Source organism: Athene noctua, chromosome 4, assembly GCF_965140245.1.
Source record: "Athene noctua chromosome 4, bAthNoc1.hap1.1, whole genome shotgun sequence".
Lineage (NCBI taxonomy): Eukaryota > Metazoa > Chordata > Aves > Strigiformes > Strigidae > Athene > Athene noctua.
The window spans coordinates 29,514,942-29,538,273 of NC_134040.1; the positions used below are offsets into that span (position 1 = coordinate 29,514,942).

The 23,332-nt window shown below is 38.1% G+C and overlaps 1 protein-coding gene across 2 annotated transcripts in view; it reads right to left on the reverse strand.

Moving 5' to 3' along the window:
- CORIN (corin, serine peptidase) overlaps window positions 1-23,332 on the reverse strand; it is a 179,254-nt gene that overhangs the window by 114,530 nt on the left and 41,392 nt on the right. For both annotated transcript variants that reach the window (XM_074904747.1, XM_074904748.1), the window contains exon 4: window positions 7,897-8,107. In XM_074904747.1, the coding sequence (XP_074760848.1) occupies window positions 7,897-8,107 (211 nt within the window). The remainder of the gene's footprint in view (window positions 1-7,896; window positions 8,108-23,332) is intronic.

A 23,332-nucleotide genomic window follows, 5' to 3' on the forward strand; every position in this document is an offset into this window, starting at 1 on the left:
CATACAATTACTACTATTATAATTATTGCTGAAAATACAACTATTGAAAGACGTATCAACTGGTACAATGAAAAGTATTCATTTGTTCTGCTGGTCTGGGCTTTCTCAAGTAACACACACCCCTTGTGTTCCTCAGCTTTTCTGCTAAACAGTAACAACCAATTTCCCTTGTAGAACGCTCGAAATGAAAGACACAAAAATGAACAACCGTGGCAAACAAAGCACACTATCTGTGCATTCACAACTACATCACACTCTCCTCCTCTCTAACTTTTGGTTCGCTTTTGACAGGATTTGACTATACATGTTTTTCATTAGCTGAACCTCCAAGGCTGTGTGGTTCAAGTCACAACCCTGTTTATATAAACCACAACTAGATTTAAAAACTGAAGGCTGGATTATGACTTGGTTATGTATCCAAAGACAGATTTTACAAGAGTGTGTTTACTTGTACATCATCAGTCTGTTGGATTCCCAAGGGCTCAAAGCCAAGGCATGGCAACATTTAAAACAAAAACACATGTGATTTCAGACATTCTAGATATAAAGCACTTCATCCACTGAACATCACCTCTGCTTTGCTCATGATTAAAAAGTTGAAGTTTATAATCGTCTGTTTCAAGGCTGATGAATAGAATAGCTGGATCTCCTTGACTGAGAGAAAACCATTACATAAATCCATCTGGAATAGCCTCTTTGAATCACGTTAAGTTGCTTGGTCTAAAGAGGCATCATCAAAAAGAAAGCATATTAAAAGGATGAAGCAACTCCCAGAGGATGTGAAAAAGCCAGACTGCAAACTCAGGAAACAACTAGTAGCCACTTTATAAGCATCTGGAAGCAGTCTCCACCCCATGTGCTTGGGTCATGGCAATAAATAAACTGGATGGAGTCATGAAAAGAACATAAAAACACAAGGCAGTGGTGAGTAGAAGTTGTCCCAGCTTCCTCAGAGGACTGGTAAGGGAACATCACCAATGCTGCAGCTTAGCTTTTTTAATCAGGCAATACCCAATCTAATGAAACCATAGCAGATAGGATTATAATAGGGGATTCTAAATGTCCTTCCAGGATGGTTTCTCAATACAGTTACTTCAAAAATGACTCTGAAACTGTAGCTTCACAAGCGTGTAAGTGTTTTGCCAATTATTAGGCCTAGCATAAAGGACACAGCCAGTATAAAGATGAACCAATAACTAAATTGTATTTGATACAAAAGGGTCAGTACATGGGTGAGCACTGGGGGTACAAACAAGCCAGATTATACATAATCGACATCAATCCCACTGATACCACACAACCAACAATGGGTGGAATAAACGGTGAAATGCAGTTTCCCATAGAAGGGACAGTAGACAACCGAGTCAACAAGCCAAACACATAAGACCAAGGAAGCCACACACTGAATCTCTACACAGTCCGTGTTTACAAAAGCCAGACCTGACTAGAGCCCAGTCCCAGGGAGGCAGGAGATCCTTCCCCAACAGGAAACTGCACAGGGCATCCACCTCACAGACAGACACTGCCCCTTCCTGCAAGTGGTCCCAGCTTTCATCCCTAAGTGGGACACCTGACCTTTGCTGACTTAATGTGGGACCCCTGGGGCTCATTTACCCAATGGCTCTGTCTGCCAGGCCGGCTGCACCCTGGAGGGAAGCCTAAAGGCAAACTCACCCCCCCTTTGTGAAGGGCTGTGGGAATCACCCATGTGTCAACCTTAATTTGGGGCTTGGGGTTGAAACCCCAGCATTTCAGTAAGATTTAAACATTTCTTAAAAGCTGCAGAATTTAATTTATTAAATTATTATTAAATTACAGTTGTCGGTGCAACTATAATTTGACATCTCCACTCAGGTGCATTATAAAAAGACAGCACAGCAGCCATGTCACGGACTACATATCAGACTATTTAGCCTGAGTTCCTAGCAGCTGCTATTTTGTTTTGGCATATTTCCCCACTTTTATTACCAAAATTAGGTAGATTAAAACAAGATTGAAACGTGGCAGTGGAGGATTGCCTATCCAAACTCATACATATTCATACACCATTCATACACAATTAAATCCATTATGGATTTTGCAAAATAGATACTGACTTAAATGTATGCTGATAGCTTCCTGTTCAAAGTCTTAAAATAAAAATTCTCACTAGCTATGTAAACAAGATCTATGTGACTCAGTCAACTTTTCCTCCTAAACACTTCAAAAGCCACAATTAACTCTAAAAATAGGTTTTATATAATGTCTTGTTATTTTAAAAAGTCTAGATGTGCACTGTGATAAAATAAAGATTGATTTCACTGTATGCAGGAGAAACAAAGAACATGGGGTGCAGTTCACAAAAGCAGGAGAAGGGAAATAGCCACATCACCGACCTCCTTCACAGGTTATACTAAACATGACAGACAGAGATCCCTTACTCTATGAAATTTGATTCTTTTCAATATTCTAAGAGAACTTGAAAGAAATTTTCTTCTTCTCCTTCATTGTACCTCACCCCAAACTTGTTTTAAACTGTTGTCAGTTTACAATAAAAGACACCACACATATTTCTGGATTTGTTTTATGGACCTAACATTTATCCTAGCTTATGTCCATAATGAAAATGAGACATTTTATTTTCTTCTTTTTTATAAATTACAGAAAATAGATTGAGACAATGAACAGGAAAAAACTCCACAAAATTGAATTTGCCACTATGAGTCACAACAGAGCAGCTCTTCAAAGGATATTTGACTACATACAAACTATTCACAGCTTCTTAGAACCTTTTTCCTATTAACTTAATTTTCACTACTAATTTCCTCTGCCCCCAACATACCATGTAGCCCTGTTCCAACCTCTTTGGCTTTCTACAAGTCTTCATCTGGCTACTGTTGTGTGTAGCATAGATATTACAGCACAACAAAAATATTTGTAATATATAGACATTAACATGATAAACTCCTTTGTAAGAAAGAAAGCATCTTTTCTTAACTATATTATTTTCTCCTTTAGAATGAGCCTGAGAGAAACAAATAAAAAATAAAATAAAAATTCAAATTATGGCAGAGGGTTTTTTCCTCTTATATTCAGTAGGTATTAGATCACAACTAAAGTGAATAAAATTTGCAGACTTTAATCAAGAGGAAAAATAATTTTTTAACTAATGGCACAGGGTGTAAATGCTACAGGTTCAGTTCTCTGCTCTACTGCAAATTTCCTGCTTTGTCTTGGCTTCCCTAGCTATTAATGGGACAGTATTACTTTCTTTTCCTATCTTTTACTTGTTTTGTTCAGCTGGGCTATAAACTTTCAGAGGCAGGAGGCTGACCCTCTGTGCATGTTTGTACAGCATCCAGCATAAAAAGCCATGATCTCTGATGGACCCTTTGAGCCTTAACTGAAGACAAACCACTTCACAACTTTATATTCAAAGATGTCTGACATGAAAAAAGAGCACAGTGAGTAAACAGGTACAGAAATCCAAAATGTATTTAGAATTTTACCTTGAGAGAGTATTATACTTTTTAATTTGCATTGTCCTAATACTATTTTCTAGGCAGAGCTTAAATTAAGTTTGACCTCCAAAGATTTGAGACTCTGGGGATCTATCAGTGGAAGGCATTTCCTTGGCTTTCTGGAATAAACTTCTACAACAGGATTAGTGCAAGTACTCAAGCTATTAGTTTCTGCTTTAGAAGACGGCATGACAGCAAAGAGGTATTATGAGAATTGATAACCTTCAAATTTATTCCCAGCATAAAAAGTCTGAAATAAGCCATGTACATAGGCCTTCAGGATCTTATATAGCTTGCCTATTTTACCAAGTCTTTCAATGAAACATGAGTATTCACAGTGCAGGAAATATTAGAAAACATCATTCCATTCAAGGAGTCTGCATTATGCAGTTACAGGCTGACCCGCTATTAACTTCTCTACTGATTTTAAATCTTTAAATTTTACATTCATTTTGGATTTAAAATACACCTTTTTTTTTCTTTCAAAAATCTGAAAACACTGCACACTAATGTCTTTAGACTTTTTTTGGTCTCCTTGAATGCAACAGCTGTAGCCTGTAGGACTTGCAGAATCCAATGCAAGTAAGTTGCTATAAATAAACATCCACTACCTTGCAGTAACTGACCTTTAGCCCACTCTTAGAGTCTCCCAACGGTAACGTGGAATTCACAAGTTTAAACCATTAATCATGACCAACAGTTCTGAGGACAGATCTTTTTTACAATAAAAAAAAAAGTACCAGTGTTGCATTTGGTGGTAATAGGTTGAAGACTAATACTACGCAAAAGCTCAAATTTACTATCTTGAAGATATTAGAAGTCATTAGTTAAGCACATCTAGTTAAACACTAGTTTAAGATGTCTTTGCATCATTGGTGTTACTTTTCAGGATTGAGTCATCTTCTCTTACTAGTGCTGCTGGACTTAAGACAGGTTTTTTAAGTCTGATTTTGAAGTCCTGGTGGAAAGATCTCATCCATTCACCCAAGGAGGAAGAAGTTTCATAATGCCTTTAAATATTAAATAAACAGTCTCTTACTATCCAAATTATGAGCAAGTAATAAGAAAGCAAAAAGTCTTACTGCACTTCAACTTTCCATGTTCCGTTCTCACACAGGTTTTAGCTGTACTTTTAAACTTTACCTTTACTGGAAAGAAGTATTTTAAAGGTACTGTTATGTATTTTCCTAAAAGAGCAGGGCTAGCTGATTGTACATCCAATTGATGGAATTAAATACAGCTTTTAAAATTAATGTATTTTTAGTGCCACACATGATTTTCATTGCAGTAAAACACAGAAAAACAATTTTTTAAGAGCAGCAGTATTGTGGTAGCATTCAGAAATCCCTAACTAACTGTTTGTTATACAAACACTGAAGATGCTCTCTGCCTAGAAACTTAAATCTCCTTCAAGTGTTAATGATTACAGTGTTTATAAACACATGAAAGATAAATATGAAACAGACATAAGTTTAAATATCAGAGCAAAGCTATGTAATGACAGCACACTGGATGCCAAAGATGAGTGTTTGTAACTTTCCTTCTTGTGGCTTCTTGTAATGCATTGTTACAATTATTGCTCCCATGGCTGCAGCTGCCAACACAGACTCTCTTGACAATACCTAAGATTAGACATCTGAGCATCACATAAGTTTCATTTCTTCTCTGCTGTGTATGCAGCATTTGTCAAATTATGCTTTACATAAATTTGAAACAATTGCTCTATAAAACAAAGAACTATCAATGGATGAATAATTATGATCAGAGACGCACTGGCAATTAGAATGGAACAGCTGTAATTGACTGGAGGAACTAGTGACAACGTCAATAACAACTGTTCTCCATATTAGTGTATGTTTTATGATACTGTATGTTAAAAACAACCACAGTCTCAAAAAAAGGACATATGGGGATACCCCATACAGCATAATGGTGATACCCCATTCACTATCATCACAGTCTATCCACAATGGCTCTTCTGCTTCTCCTTCAGCATGCTTCTGCTTCCCAGATTCCTCTGTTCAACAGACCTAAAAGAAGCCTGCCTCTTCCATTTTCCTATCGGCACTCAACATATACAGAGTAACTTCTCCCTGTTATGCCAAGAGCTTTTCATTCCAACCAAGAGCTTTCTCCAGATCTCACTGGCAGGTGGGAAGGGGGGTGGGGGGGGACTGGGGTGAGAGGGGAAGGTAAGGTGTTAAATAACTACTTCATGCAGATACAATGCTTCTTAAAATCATTATTCTCAGCTTTGAAATACACCTGTTTGCCTGCAATAATTGGGTGCTACAAGAAAAACAGTAATGACAGAAATCACTCTGTTGACCGCCGTATTCTCTTTAAAGAAGAAAGCAGACATTAAACTAGGACAACTGGGTTTAGCAAACTAGATTTAACAAACCAGCACTTTGTCAATCCACCCTTATGGTTCTTCCTGTGGTTGTCACTCAGCCTACATTTTCAGTGTCACCCATGACAGCCTCCAGAGACATGATTACTTAAAGTGAAGTCAGATTCTAATGTAATCCTGTATCATTTACAGTCTCACATTGGACTTCCTTCCCAATCAGCCTGCAGGGGCCAAAACAATTTCCACAATTTTTTAAAATTAATAGAGGGAGTCATTGTGACCTCAAGAACATAAACCAGGAGATGGAAATCCAGTGTCAGCTTTGACATTAAAAATTAACAGCAGAAGGTTGCTGCTGTGAAAAAAAAAAAAAAAAAAAAAAAAAAAAACAACTGCACACACACAAAAACCTCTGACTCTTGAATCTCAAAGTATTTTGGTTGCCACCTAAAACCAGAGAAAGAACCTGCATGTTCCAAACATTAGTTTAACTAATTTACTGTTCTTTTTAAATTAGCAAGGCAGCAGTCATAATGTAAGACCTGCAACAAAGATGTCTTCAGAAAAGAAATGGAAAAGGTAAAAATCTTTTCACAACTCTGATTGATTCATTTGCACTTTTGACACACACCCGCTCACTCTCAAAAGGTTTGTGAAAGTCAAATTCCAAACAAGGCAGAATAAGTGAAGCAACAGAGAAATGGCCTCTTCTGTTGTTGGATGTTTAAATGCATCAGTTTGTTATCTGAACCCACTTTTCTTATCTCGTTCTATGATTTCTAGAGACAGCAGATAGCTTAATGTTATCAGATTCTTTAACTGGAACAAATGTAATACTGAATTGAAGCAGGGGGACTACAATTAATCACACACTGAATTAAACAGGGTTAACTGAACATAGTTTTTGTAGTCAAAGATACACATACAGGTCTATTTGGATTAAATAGCTCAGGCTGTCTAATGGTCAGTCTTTTTCCACCATTACCCATGCTGTCTTACCTCCATTGTAATCCTATCCAGATAATCACCTGTACACTTTTTTTCTGGGTTATTTTTCTGTCAGTTTAGTGAGATTAATCAGCCAATCCAGAAATCCCTCTAGTGCAATGGAAATGGCTGGCAAATATTGCCTGGAGTGGGACTGTACCTTTCATTGGCAACTGTGTTTTAGACCAGCTTACCTCATCTCATAGAACTATTTTCATAAGCATTCTATCCCTTCTAAACTGCACAGCTTTCAGCTTCTTGGTTCTTGCTATGTTAACTGGATAGCTTATTCAACTGCCACATTCTCTTCCACTGAATTTTGCAGTGGAGAAATTGGAAATGAAAACAGGGAGTAAGAAATCTACCTTCTCTCTTTCCCCCTCCAGAAACATGAGAGACTGTATACATATTTTTTAAAAAAAATTGTTTTTTCCTTTTTGTGCCATATTTTGATTTTAGCACTGTTAAACTCACTGATCCTTTTTCAAATCAAATTCATTGAAAAAAGTGCATGCGCATGATACTAATGCTGTGTAATTATGTAAATACAGAAAACAAGACATGCTTGTTCAGCTTCCAAAACAGTTTATCTCACCCTGAATATAACCTGCTATTCTAATACCATAACATAAATTTAAAATATTAACTTTTCTGAAGGAAAAGACTAAAAAAAATTGAAGTTTAATTTAACTAACAGCCACCACATTTTATGCCAATACAATAAATAGCCAATGCATTTATACTGTTATGAAACATTCCATTTCAGCACATCCAGATTGGAGAAATGAGGTACAAGAATTCTGAACAGGCTTTTTTAAGAAAATAAGTCTGAGTACCCTAATATTACAGTTTTATTCCATACAGTAGCAGTATTTTTTCTAAGAGAACTCTTGCAGTTAGCTTCTCATGGCAGAAATGTTGTGAATAACTTTGACAGACAGGAGTTTTGCAATGAGAAGGTCATTGGCTTAGTTTGGATCTTCCCTTGTCTGATTAGACAGAGAATATTTTACCACAATTGGCTCTAGTCACTGACTGATTTTCATTCCCAAATACCTGTCATCACCGTCACTGATGCATTCAGGAAGAGCAAGACTACAGCCAAACAGCATGATGTGTTGATAGCAGCTGAGACGACTGAGATAACTGAAGAACTTCAGGAACTTTTCCATTTCAATACTTTTGACAATGGAAAGAACTGAAGTTATAGTGGTGTAGTTATATGGCAGCATTTGGCACTGGCTGTTGGTGATATTTATGCAGGCACCTGTGAAATCAAAACAATATATTTAGAACCAAAATATCACCATTTAATAGTTGGTTCAAGGCATATATTGAATTGACTAGTCAATACATATAATATATAAGCAATGCCTGTACTTCACAGATAAGATATTACATAATGCTATCATAATACTGTCAAAAAAATAAGTATCTAAGAAGAAAAGACAGGCTTGGTAGCTTAGTTTGGAAAAACAAACTCTTAGATATTTTCACAATCCTCCAACTCTCTACAAATCTGGACTAGAAATAACACAAAACAAATTTATTTCTGACACATGTTGTATGAGCACACCATAAGAACAGCCTGGATACAGCCAACCCAGTCTGAAACTAATAACGGAAGTAATTAAAAAAAAATAATGCTAATTGGGTTCCGAAGCTGTTCTGGTCTTGGTGTTTCCATAAAGTTTCTGGTTTTGCTACCACTCTACTTTGCAGCTGCTTTTCCAGCCAAAATCATCAACTTTCTTACCCATTTTTTCCACAGTGATGGTTTTACCTCCAAAGCCTTTCTTCTCTATCCTACCAATACAGAATTATCACATTTAACAAGTTCAACAGTTACTCTGTCCTAAACTGTTGTCCCACTCTTGACCAGAGCAACCTTTCTCTGCTAATGCCCTGTCATGTGCAGTAGGCTCTCTCAGCTACGCATGATCAGCAGGTTAACTTACTGCATGAAGTTCTTGATAAGTTGCACAAGCCATACACCAAGTTCAGAATTTTCATCAAGAACAAACTATTACAATCTAGTATTTGTGACAGCTCACTACTTTGATGAAGGCCTTTCTAGGCCATCTAGTCAGGCTCTGGCAGCATTTTTTTCACAGAACATTCCACATTGTAGAATAAGCAGGGACCTCAGCCCATTCTCAAGACCAGACTCTGCCACTAATCATGCTGTAAACAAATTAAACTCATGTTAAATGACCATCCCAACTCTAGCCTTCTGAAGGTGCAAAACTCTTGAGCACACTTAAGCCTTAGTACTCCTGTTCTCGTTACCTGAGCAAACTGGACATAGGTAGCACCAAATGCTCTAGAGCCTTTCCATCATCAGACATTTTGAGACTGGCTTCTTCCAAGAACTGTGTGGGTCATTTACATCCAACCTCCCAACTCGATAAAAGCCAGCAATGTAAAGCACACAGGATGCAGCTCTTAAGGGTTCAACGAGTCCATCTCTTCCTCACCTGTCATTCTAGACACAGTCTTCACAGTCCAAATGAACCAGTGGCAAATTCTGGTATCTGTGGACTAATACAACCTCACATACGAGTAGGGAAAGCAAAGCATAATGAAGAAAAATTTCATTAGAGCTTTTCAAGTTGCAATGTCTTTGAAGAGATGGGCAAAAATGGTGGGTTTCAAATTTTCTCTAGACTTCGTAAAAAACAATCCTTATTTTTTCAGTGCCTGATGGGTATACTAAAATAGCTTTCCACTATTTCCATTATTTTAGTAAAGAGGAAAGGGAACAAAGGTGGAGGGAGGGGAAAGAAATTTCCTTCAGAATCACAAAGGTTTCTTTTTAAAGATGCCATCTCTTTAATGACTACTCACTTGTTACTTTTGCACAGTATCTTGACCTGCTATAAAAACATAAAATCTGCCTCAATTTTCTGCATTATATTTTGCACTTGAACAAACTCATTGCCATTTATTTGTACTGCAAAGATTCTTTTCTTTATAACATTTTTATTGCTTGGAAAAACTTAAGAAACTAAAGTTCTGATTTAAGATTAAAAATATTGAAGCTTTTACAGCAAAAATTCTTTAAACTGCTAAACTCCCCACAGTTATCTCTTGCCTATATTCTTTTGCTGATGCTGGGACTACATTTTCAGTAACTGTTGTGATAAGAGGATAACATACCCACACAAAATTCTGGGTCCACAGCACCCCCAAAAATTTCACACTAAAGTTAAGTAAATAAATCAAATTAACCTAAGGCAGGGGAGGGGATGGGGGGGTGGGGGGGGTGGGGGGGGTGTGTGTGGGGGGGTGTGTCACTAGGGAGGGGCACACAGGGCTTACACAAGTGAAATTTCAACATGATTCACAAAATCATCATGTATCTCCTGATGCACAACTGCAAAATAGTCCCCGCCATGGCATGTGCCAAGAAGCAGCAACATTTTGGCTGAGATTATGTGCATGGGCTGCTTTAGACCTTTTAAAATTCATATAGTCCTGGCAGAGAAGGGCTACAGTTCCTTGGAGCTATCTAACGTTTTAGGAGTACTCAGTGGTTGGAGGACACAGCACTGAATTCAAAATTAATGGCCAAAAAGATGGAATTTTATAGCAATTAGACAATTATTTTTTAAAACAGAGGTGGAAGGAGGGACTAAACCCAGGATCTGTCCTTACAACAGCATCATGATCCATCTTCATTTCTGTGAATCTTGCATTCCCGTAAAAGAACATGAGTTCTGTATTAATCCCAGGCACATCCCTATCCTGGAACACTCTTCTGGAAAGCAAGAGCCTGGGTTAGAACCTTGTCTTTTTAACACAGGTCCTCAATCCACCTCTTCTGGTTTTTGTTCCATCACTCACCCAGCAAATAAATCACAGTTCAACACGTGAATGTTCCATACCCTATACACCTCCGAGTCAAAAAGCATGATTTCAGGGTACCAGCAATTGTTATATCACAGTGTTATGTACCTCCTGGATACCCACTGCAGTAGTAACAAGTGCTACAGTCTCAAAAACCTTCTGTGGTAAATCAAAGAAAGATACCTTGTGTTCATATACATTCAGTTCTGCACAGGACTTACGACCTCAGGAACAGCACCCCACTGACTCACACCACATGGAGCTGTAGAGCACAGATGCATTAGCCCCCTCCAAGCTAGCCCACAGACCTCCAGCCCAGCAGCAGGCAGGCATATCCATATTGCTTTGCGGGGGACCTCTCAAATTCCACACAGCTGCTTAAATTGGTCATACTTTGAGTAACACATTATTTCAGAGCAAGGTTGTTTCACCTAAACTGAGACCTGAAGAAAACTCAAAGATTCTATATTCTGTTCATTTGCACCAAACAAATCCCTCCATTAATTCTTGAAACAAGGCCAATAGTTTGTGATAGACGGAACATATCTTTCAGACAGGCAAGTCTGCTCTGTGCCAAATTACTCTGTACGTAAGCAAATAGTGATATAGACACTGCATTTTACAAAACAAGGAATAATTTTTTTAAAGGACATTAAAAGTAGGATAAAATCTATTTAAAATATAAACAAAAGGGACTGCTTATTTAATGAGTAGGCATTTAAAGAGATAAGGTAAAAATATTTTTTTGTAAGAATAACAGGTTTGGGGTTTTTTTTCAAATAAACAGAAAATTTGAATAATTTGAATAACAAACAGCCACAGCTATAAGAAGATAATGCAGTAACCCTCAAAATGCTTAGTTATTCTACCAAATTGCTACATTCTGCTTCATATGTACAGGCTAAGTGTGTTTTATAAACTATGTGGCCCTGCAGTGCCAGAATGCTAATCTGACTGATGGTATAACATACTAGTACTAAACGTGTTACAAACCAATCAGAAAACAGACCAGAGACAAAGAAAAATGCTGAATACACATAGAAAAGCCTCAACCTATTTACTACTTTTCTCCAGTAAAGATTCATTAATTATAGGTAATATAAGGCATACAAACTGCTTTTTGCAATACCTAGGGAAGGGAAAAAAGAGCAGTCAATGGGAATAACATGTGAAAAAGCTGTTGATCAGAACAGCATGGTTCCTAATTATATGGGCCATTTCTGACATCCGTCTAAATTAAAGAGTTTTCTGTTTATCACCGGCTACTGCCAGATGGACTGAACTGGTAAAAAAGGGCTTCCTTCTACTCCAACAACTGCAAAGCAAGTCTACAGTTTCATATTCAGTGCTGCTGAAACTAATTTAAACAGCGTATTTTTCCTTTCCCTCTCTCCTCTTCAGATTGTCCCGATTGTACTACCCATAGACTGTGTCTGCACAAAGTGAGCTGGATTAGAGGACTGAGCTGACTGAAAACCACCTACATTCTTTTCCAAAAGGCAATGTTTATGGCAGTCCCAAAGAAATGCAACCGGAACTGCAGCTTATGCTTGATTAATCATTTTAGTTTTAAAACACTCAGCCATTCCTGTAACGATAAAGTCACAATTCCTCACCCAACACTGGTCGTTGCTTCTGGGTGTTTTTGAGGCCATGCAATGAACTAGCTCTGGACATTAGCCTGCCTGAAAAACACAGCCTCCCCTCTCCTGCTGCACTTTTAAATTTTTTGGTGAGCACAGGGTAGAGGAGAGAAAGAGGGGAAAAAAACCCCCAGTATTTTACCTGGATCAGATCAGCAGCAGCAAAACCATTTGTTCTAAGATGAGAGAAGGGGCAGTGCAGTGGCATGAACCAGTGGGTAAGATCAGAGCCTGCTAACAGCTGCTGAAGCAGTGCCTTTGCAGAATGTGTCACCACTGCCAGCACCATAAAGCACTTCGAAAGGGTTAGGAATATTTGAATTGCACCATCAGAGTCCATTCTTGTGGGGTGAAAAATGAAAGATCTTCTTTACTCTAGAAATGGATTAATAAATTTTGGTGCAACTCTGCATTCTGAATGCATCAATTTTCTAACTTACACTATAAAAATAGATCTGGGATCTTTCCTCCTAGCATCAGACATTTTAAATGCAATGCAGTTAAATGATGCCTTCATTGGCATCAATAAAGCTAATGTGAACTGTTCTAGATCCTAGCTAGGGTCTATTTTTACTAGGATTGTTGTAGTAGATCTGCAAAACAAGCCTCTGTCTCAGGTATGCAAAGCACACCATAGTATATGAGGGTGCTTGAAGAGGAAAGTGTACAGCCTGATTTTGCTATCCCAGGTAAAGTCTGCAGACATTTCAATTAGAAAATAAACGTTTTAATCAGAGCAACTTTTACAGAACATCTTTAAGTAGCCTATGGAAAATTAAACTTCAATTTTCAGCAGCAATTACCAACCACGTCATTACAGAACTTAGCTTAGTACACTCTCAGTACTAAGTTGCACAGTTGCAGTCCATAAATTCACTGATAAGGCCTCAGTAAACCCGAGGAAAAATGGCAACATTGACCTGGCTCTTTCATAGCAAAAGCTCTACTAACATGAAATGAAATCTCATCTTTAATCCTAAAATTTCTTGAAAATTTCTCAGAATCCCATTAAAAAGAGCAAAGCCAACCCAAACTCATGCATTCTAACTTAGAAACTTGTCTAACTTGCCTACAGCAGCAATTTGCAGACTTCTTGACATGGGAATGACCTTCAGCAAATCAATTTTTCCAATCCCAAGCTGCCATGTTCTCCTGACCTTAAAAGGATCTTGCAACTCTGCTTGATTTCACAATCCCGTATGTGAGACATATGAAGCTACAGAATGCCTTTTTTACCTCCTCTGTCCTGTTGCTATTGAATATCCAGATTGTCATGGACTTTTGCTCCAGATCAAAGAAGCACAGCATTCTACCTAACATCTGGTCTTTCCAGCAAAACTTCTTCCCAAAACTCATTATTGTCTTCAAAAATTTTAATACGTCTTTTAATTTACTATGACATCTTAGTACATTTTTCAATTAAAACAGAAGATGGACAGATTTTCTTGGCCTCTCTCCAACTATGAATTTCTCATGTACAGTCCACTTGGGACTGAACATCTGATATTGCATTTCAGATGTTTTCTCTATAACTCAGGAAAAGCGCCCCAATAAGTGATTTTTCTGATACACTTCAATAGATGCCAGGAACTACGATCCATCCTTTGGAATTCACCCAGCAGGGAAATCTACAAGTTGTTTTCTCCTTGGTCAAGTATCAGGAGTTAAAACCAACTATTTCACAACAAAAGCACATAGTCTCGGCAATTTTTCACATGAATGCTAGCTTCAAAACATGATTTCTGCAACACATGGCGGCCTCTGTTTCCTGACACAAGGGACAGCTTGGCTGCCAAGTGTGTACACTGATGACTGTTCCCTTCTAAACACAGTCTCAGGCCCTTCCTTGCATTTTTTCCACACTCCTAGAAAAGTTACGTATTTGCTCTCTTCCAGGACACTTTATACCATAACAGAAAACACCAACCAATCCTTACAGAACAGCACACAACCATATTACACTACTGAAAAAAAAAGGATACATAGACATTCTGGAGAAAAAACACCAATATTTCTACAAGTAGGAAGACCACTTGTTGGCTGTTCTTTTAACCCCTTGGAAAAGTACAGTAAAATGCAGGATAACAGATCTTAAGAAATTTAAGAAACTAATTATATGATAAAAGATTAATAAAAACGATGTAGTAGTGGTGTTGTACTCATAAGTTTTAACACTACAAGAAAAGTAAAGTCTGAAGGAAAATATATTTTTAATTACAAGACCAGAAATAGAATAAAGCATTATTAGCATTTCTGTCAAAGGAAAATTCAGCTGATAGAATATAATGGTTTATAAGTGTCTTCTGGTCTTTACAGTCCCACCAACGGCTAAAACATATAACACCACCTTCCAGCCAAAAGCTTTCACTGTATTAACTACTGTTTTGTCTCTCATGAATATAATTTATTTCTCATGATTAAAATAAAAATTAGATATAATTTCTCTCACTTTACTTCCCTGGCTTTTGCTTCCTCTTACATGAATTAGTGAGAGGATTATGCCCAAGAAAACTTGCCTGTTTTTCCCAGCTTTCTCAGTATCAGGTGTAGGGGGCAATGGGGGGTGTGCAGGATGGACTCTGTGAGGAGAGGCTGGAGTTGCCCCATACCAGACATGGCCGGTTCCAGCTGGCACCAACAGACCCACTGCAGGGCACAGCTGAGCTCCTCAGCCATGATGGCAGCACCTCGGGTAAAGTATGTTGAAAAAAGGCAAAAAGCTGCATAGCGGACTGAGAGTGAAGAAGTGTGAAAAATAATCCTGTGAACACCAAGGGGAGAGAAGGAGGGGAGGAGAGGTGCTTCGGGCTCCAGAGCAGAGACTCCCCTGCAGTCCATGGAATAGACCATGGTGGAGCAGGTACCCACGCTGCAGCCCATGGAGGACTCCACACCAGAGCAGGTGGATATGTCCCAAAGGAACTGCAGCCGTAGAGGACCCATGCTGAAGCAGGCTTATCCTGAGGGACTGCAGCCCACAGAGAGGACCTACACAGGAGCTGTTCTGGAAGGACTGAGCCCATGCAGGGAACCAACACTGAAGCAGCAGAAAGTGTGAAGAAGCAGCAGCTGAGTTGAACTGTCATGGACTGACCACAACCGCCATTCCCCATCCCCCTGCGCCACTTACAGCAGTGATGAGGTAGAGGAGATGGGAGTGAAGTTGAGCCTAGGAAGAAGGGTGAGGTGGGGGGAAGGTGTTTTAGTTCTTGTATTTGTTTCTCACCATTCAACACTATTTTTAATTGGCAATACATTTAATTAATTTTCTCCAAGACAAGTCTGTTTCGCACCTGATGGCAACTGGTAAATCACCTTCCTGTCTTTCATTCAACCCAAGAAATTTTTCATCTTGTTTTCTCCTCTCAGCATCCTGTTGAGGGGAGAGAGCAGCTGGGTGGATATCTGGCAGCCCACCAAGGGAAACCCACCATAGTCTAATAAAAATATTATACTTTTTCAATTTCAAGTAACATAGACAAATAATTGAAAACACAAAAACAATTCTGCAAAGGAGATTTAATTTCAGCTCACACATTGCTGTACTGTCTTTTAAAATCTTTTCTTGAGCTCTCCCAGATCCCACTTAGCCATGTCAGAGTTGTATAATTTTTATGTGCTTCTCACTGCATGAAGATGCCCATTACAGGGAAGATAAAACCCCATACCAACCAAGCAGACCTTAAATAGAGACACTGAACTCAGAATCATGTGGAAAAACTTCCATGAAGCTGGGAGAGAAAGCCCAAGAGAAGGGGAAATGATGGGTCATCTTTCTGTATGGAAGGCTAGACAGAAGCAAGGAAGAGATGGGGACACATTAAAGATGCAGTAATGGAATTAGGTCCTTTGGACAGTCTCTACTACAGGATATAATCCTGATGAGTCTCTGTGTCAGGCTACATTGATTATAAGAACATAAATTGGAGGAAGACGTAACATGGACAGAAAACCAAAATCAAGCTGTGGAAGGAAATAGCTTTAAAAAAAATCCTGTCTTCAATTCTTTTCAAGTGTGATCAACATCTCTGTATCATTTGCACTATTTCCTTCAGTATAAAATTCTCAATTCTTAGAAAAAGTACTCTTTTGGCTATTCTGCAACTGTTTTTGTCAGGACATATTTTGAATCACAGTTTGAAATCAATAAAGAAACTTCATGGATTGGCCATACTACTCAAAATACACCAATCAAACTAAGTCACAATTTTCTTCATACTTTCAAGTTGGATCCAGTTCACTTGGCTTTGTTCTTAAATCAGACAGTTAAAATTATTTTTTTTAAATTTCTTTTTCTGCTTTCCCTTAAGATTTCCTCTTCAAGATTCCTGAAAATGCTTGTCTTTCAGACATCTGTCCCAAATTTGCCATTGTAAACAGTGAGACAAAGAATGCATTTCATTTCTTAAACAATTTCAAGCTCTTCAGTGTCTGAATGATTCTGGCCATCTGTTGCAGACCCCTGCTGTCTTCTCTCCAACATCTCTCATATTCTATATGCAGTGGAAATCACTCTTTATATGACTTAACCTCCCATGTAATTATATTTCCTTTCATTTTCCATCTTTACCTTCCCTTCACTTTCTGTATTACGTCAGCTTCATTCTATAATGTCTACAATCCTGTATTATCAATACAGCTCTTATTTTCAGATAAAGTTTGTATGTCCCCATTTATATATTTTCTCCCCTACTCAAGACATAACAATCATTACTTGTAATGACTGTATATTACCTTTTGCTAATGAGTGCAATTTACCTTTCAACACATCCCACCTTGTTTGTGTTTCTTTGTTATTTTCTTCTACTGGGATTTCATTCAACTTTTCTGCACTTAAAGGCTTACGGTCTAGATAATTTTTTTAAATTGTTTACATAAGAAAGTTAAAAATACTTATGAGGGTGTAAACTATTCTGACACAAATCATTTATGCCCGTTTTAAAATTTATAGTTACGGGGGGGGGGGGAGGGGCTTGCCTTGTTATCTTAGGCCTAAAGAATCATTATGCTTTTATGCCACTTACCCCTCAGCTCCATTTTTTCCCTCATGGAATGCTGAAACACATAGAATACAATACTGCAGATGCACTTTCATCTAAATAACATACTAAACAGTTGTTGTAACCGGGGTACCTAGTTGTCCTTCCAAAATTAAATCCATCTAAATGAGAGGATAACATTTGCTTATAAGCAGTTCAAAATTATATATATTAATGAAACATTACAAAGAAAAAGTGTTCTTAACTTTATTTGCCTATATATTCTGAAGTACTAAACTGAATGTTTGGGACTCCCATATCAAGATTCAACCTCTTTCATTAGATATCCAAAATGAGACATACCCAGTTCTGAAAAGCAGTGAACATTCACAATGCATAAAGTCTTAAATAAAAGCTTCATCTAATTAGAGATGCACTACTCTAATAAGCACTAGTTGGATGCCTCAAATCAGAGGTCACCGGTTTGGGAAAAGTGGCAGAGCCTCTCTGGCAGACCATGGGTAACTGAAGGGATTCCTAAGTTTAGTGCTGTGCTCAAGATCCTGATAAGAAATTGCTTAAAACTCTTCCTACCCCTGCATGTGGCAATAATAAGGTAGCCACAGAATAAATGGACAGTTTTTTCAGAACTACTGAGCACCAGCAGACCCCATTCAAATCAACAGGGGAGGTAGGTGCCAATTACTTTTTTTGAAAAGCACTGATTTATGCATATTTGGAATTTCAGTCTTGAGGCTAGACAGCTTCTCTACGGAGAGCATCTTTTATGCATGTGCTTAAGTGCTTTCTGAATAGGGATGAATTTAACATATGCTTAAGTGTTGTTTTAAATAGTTGACTTCCCTTTTTAAATGTATCATCTCTTGACCTCTGTAGCTCCTTAAGATTTAATGTGAGCCAAGAAACATTGTAACCATAACACTGGAAAAATAAAAAGCTTGCTAAAGAGATGTCTGTAAATGAAGCAGGTTCCAAATTCTCCATGACAAGGAAAGTGGCATGAAAGAAATTAAAGTAACACAATGAATGAAGAACAGCTGAATGCCATTTACTCATCTCTGGTTCCTGCTAGGATTCTCTTCAATTGCACATATTCTTTCTGTATCTATTGAAGTACATTTGCACAAAATCAAAACAGTATTTCAAACTTGCACTCAAACTGATGCCTAAAAAGGAACATCATGTACATAATACATGTCATCTGCCTTTGATTAGCTCGAAACTTCTGTTAGGAAAATAGACACAATTCACTTCTGCATCTGTATTAAATAAGTATTTTAGGATATCTGGATAGGAGTAATTTTAAGAGCAATTCCATGGGAAAAAAAAAAAAAAAAAAAAAAAAAAAAGTTGTAGTCAGTAAGAAGCTTATTTTAGAAGAATCTCATAGTTCAAAAGGAATTCTTTCTTAAGTTTCAGGCTTCAGACGTTTTATTAACAGCTCCTATGTAATCATTACATTTGGTGCATCCATCCTGATGTATGTCAACCCAAGCATGTAAATAATAGGACAAATAATGTAACTGCAGTTAAGAAATACTTTCTTAGAGCAGAAGTTCTCAAGCATTTCCATAACAGAGACCACATCTTTACAGATTATCACACACACCTCCTTTCCCTCCAGCTGATATTTTTCATGCCAAATTGCAATTTCATAGCATCCCTAAATCAGTTACAGCAATTGCTTTTTTCCTGCTAATACAATGTACTGGGGGATTATGTCACTGTCATAGTTTACTTTTACAACCTCACTCCAGTTATTTACCAAATAACCAGAAGGTTTCTCCACTGATATAGGCAACATTTTCCATTGTCTTACAACTAAAACTAAGGTTCTCTTACACAACTAAAGCATTCCTTTATTATACATTCACTTTCTAAAAAAGTAGCATGAAAAGCTAGAGTTTTGAGTCTAAAATTAATATCTACTTTTAAAAGATGGAGACTCAATGAGTAACATTCTCCCACTAGCTTTTTCTAACCTGATGCCAACTACTACCACACAGATTATTTGCCAGAAGTCAGAAGATCAGTGTTCAATCTGTTGCTGTCTCCCACTATCACTTCCTCTCTGTTAAAGAAATGCTAAAACTATAGGGGGTTGCTCTATCACAATCAAATAAGAGGGACAGATTCACCCCATCTTAGGTTGTTATGGGGATATATCGGTCACTATAATGAGCAAGTCAAGAGAAGTGACTACGGATGGAGAAAATATTCTAGAGTCATACGAGATCGCTTAGAACCTTAATCATGCTTCATGACCCATTCATTCTGACTCTTCACTCACTAGATCACTGAAACTCAAATACCCACAAACTTATTCCCACACTGTATACATTGCATGGTCTGATGTAGCTATATTGCTAAATTGCCCCTTTTACACATAGCAGAATGGTTAGGTCATTTACCATCTAAAACATGAAGATTTGTCAAAAGATTTCACAAATTTAATTTTAGCAAACTGGTTTTGCTATAAAACATGCTAGATGTCACAAAAAAGAGAATACTCTTTCAATACTTTAAAACAAGGTCTTGTCAGCAAGGACTCATCCTGGAACAGGCTTATCCTGAGGGACTGCAGCCCACAGAGAGCACCCCCATGGGAGCTGTTCTGGAAGGACTGCAACCGGTGGGAGGAACCCCAGGCTGGAGTAGGGATGAGGTGTGAAGAGGAAGAAGCAGCAGAGAGGAACTGACCACAACCCCCATTCCTCACCCCCCCTGTGTCACTCACAGCAGTGAGGAGGTAGAGGAGTTGGGAATAGAGTGAAGTTGAGCCTGGGAAGAAGAGTAGGGTGGGGGAAAGGTGTTTCAGTTTTTGTCTTTGTTTCTCACCACTCAACTCTATTTTTAATTGGCAATACATTCAATTAATTTTCCCCGAGTCTGTTTTGCCCATGACAGTAACTGGTGAGTGATCTCCCTCTCTCTACCTCAGCCCATGAGCTTTTCCATCTTATTTTCTCCCTCTGTCCTGTTGAAGAAGGGTAGTGAGAGAGCAGTTGGGTGGGCATCGGGCAGCTTGTCCAGTTAGCTTAAGTATCTACTCTCAGAATAAAAGGGTTTGTGTCATGATAGACCTATGTTAAGTAGAATGAATATGTAAAACTAGTTATTACCCAGAAATTATGTAAAGATACTAGAAAGTGCTAGATAACTTAGTTTTGAAGATTTTTTTTGTGACTGCTAGGTAATTAAATCCTCCATATCTATGCTGAAGTGTACCAAAGCTTTAATGTGTGATATAAGAGCACAGAAAAAGATGGAACAAGATGGGTCATCCTATTTATATTTAGAAAGTATGCACATGATTCAAGGGCTGGGAGAGTTCAAGATGTCTTTAAAGCTACTGGATTTGTAAGCTCAAAATGAGATAGCTCCTGTTTAAACTGCTGGGAAAAAAAGACCCATTTGCCTATTTGCATGTAAGTTTGGGTTGTTAAATAGTTGCGTTGCACTGGACTCCATTAACAATGCTAAAAATGCCACAACCAAGACTGATAACATACACTTCAAGTTCCTGAAGCCTCTGAAAATTAAAATCAGACTCAAGCTAAATGAGCTTGCTTCTATATATATTTGAATCTATATATTCTATATATTTGAATGTTTTTTGCCTTTCTAGAACTGCCAAAACCAGAACAGATTAATTGCCAGCTAGCATAGGAACAATCTCATCAGTGATTGAACCATCACTTCTATGACACTTCTCATTTCCTTTGCAACTGACAAAACTACTTGGTTGTACTATGGAAATAAAAAGCTTGTACCTAAAAGTATCCATTAAGCACTCAGGAAGTGAAGGAAAAAACAATGGGAATATTTAACTTTACACCCTGTTGTAAAAGTGCAGTATTACAAACAACTGTCAACAGCAGGGTTCCTGTTTCTAACAGTCTCTCCTGACAAGACCAAATGTTGAGGAGCCGACAAATAATTCTGTCGCAAAACTGCTACCACAGTCAATAAATTTTTGGTAAACGCTGTGTCTGCAGCCAATGCAAAAGAAAAAGTGTGTACGAACAGCAACAACTCCAGTACCAAAATGCAAAAATGATGAAGGATCTGAAAACAAGGTAAAAAGAAGCTTCCCTTCAACCTGTGAAAAATAAAAATTTCTCCTTCACTAGAAGGGAGATCCTCTATGGTACACTACCAAAACAGAAACAAGGATTAAGAAGCTCTTAAGTAAAAGCACTAACAACTTTTATTTTAGGTGATTATGGGCACAAATGATCCTGCAGATTTTGGGAAACCTTGTTTATCAGAAGCACTTTACACATGAAATGTGATGCCTTGATCCCTAAAGAAGGCTTCACAGGAATGCTTCAGTACAGCAGAAAGACATAACCTCAAGAGGAGTAGTATTAAGTTTGTTACATTTACATGAGGGTAGACATTTGATAAACTCATGTCTCCTCCAGGCTCACACTCATGTTTCAGTAACAGCCATGGTAGTCTAAAGATATAAGCAAGGTACTGTCAGAGTAAGTTTCTATACAGAAGGTCATGACTTTTCTTAGGTCAAACAACACAGTCAGAAAAAACATTTCACAAGACAATTGAATTGATGCAATAGCACAATACTGCTTCCTCTCAATCATGTGTGCTTTCCATTTCCTTTAAAACAACTTTGGTGCCAAACCAGACAAGAGCTAACTTAGCCAGTGTTATTGCTGAGTCAGCTCATCAAGGAGACAACTACCAGCACATAAAAAGAAGCATACAGCACCATGTAGCTCTGAGCAAAGGGAACGTGGACACCTTCTCAGCAACACTAACCTCTAAATGAAGCCCAGCTGACTCGTAATAGTTTATGTGGGGAAGAGGGAAACAAGCTTTTGAACAGCAAACCCCATCTATAGATCTGAAATAGAAATCAGACTTTGAGACTAGCTGAAAACAATTGTTCTGCATTTAACTTTGTTCAGCTAATGAATTATACAATTTGAAAGGAATGAGTGATTCTCAACTCCCCCTTGTGCTCCACAGGTACCAAAGGGAGAGGCAATAAGGCTACTGACCACCTGCAGTACAGAGAAAAACAATTCTTTATCTCTCAGGTCACAGAAAGGAGATTAGCCATGAGGGAAATGTAACTCATATTTTAGATTGGAGTTGAAGTGTTATCAGAATTTTTTTTAAGGCACCAGCTGCTATACAGTGGAACACCACATCCAGTTTGCAACAGACACTTCTTTCTCAGAGCTTAATGCAGTCATAAATTCTACCTCAGTTATTCTCCTGACCAAAGAACATTGCAGAAGGCTAGACCCTTCCATCAAGCCACCCCATTTTTCGGAGTCCCACTTCTTTTACCAAGGTGCTTCCAGATGCTGTCCTTCTTGGCTGAGGCACATACTTGCTTCTTTAATCCCCTGGGCAGGCACAGCTGAGAGCAGGCAAGCTCATTAGCCAAAGCTGAGGCTGAACACCTACCCCCCATGAGGTGTGAGCTGGAATATGAGATCTGGTATTTTGATTAGACATTTCCTAATTACAGGATTCTTTAGTGAAATTGGAGACTTATTTCTAAGAACCTACCATTAAATAAACAAAAGGCATAAAATGAAATTAATTTTAGGATTAGATCTATCATTAGAGACTGTTTTCCACGGCATATTAGATTGGACAGGATTTTGCTTATGTTTTGAAACATGTGCAGGACTTCAGTAATCTTGATAGGCTTTGTTTAAAAAAAAAAAAAAAAAGGATAAAAAAATGGTAGCTTCCCCAGGACTCAGGCAGGCATCCAGATGTTGGGGGGTGAGGGGTGGGGTGTTTAACAAATGTGTTTTCAATAAGTGAAAATGAATGCTAGCTTAATTAACAACATTTAATCATGCACCAATACTGTATGTTCAAAACAAAACAACACAGTGCTTTATAAGACTTAAAATAGTTGAGGTACTCAACAGGCTATGAATAGGTCTGCATGGAAATAGGCTGTGCCAGATGTCTCTGGTTAACTACCTTTCTAGAATAGCCAAATTACTC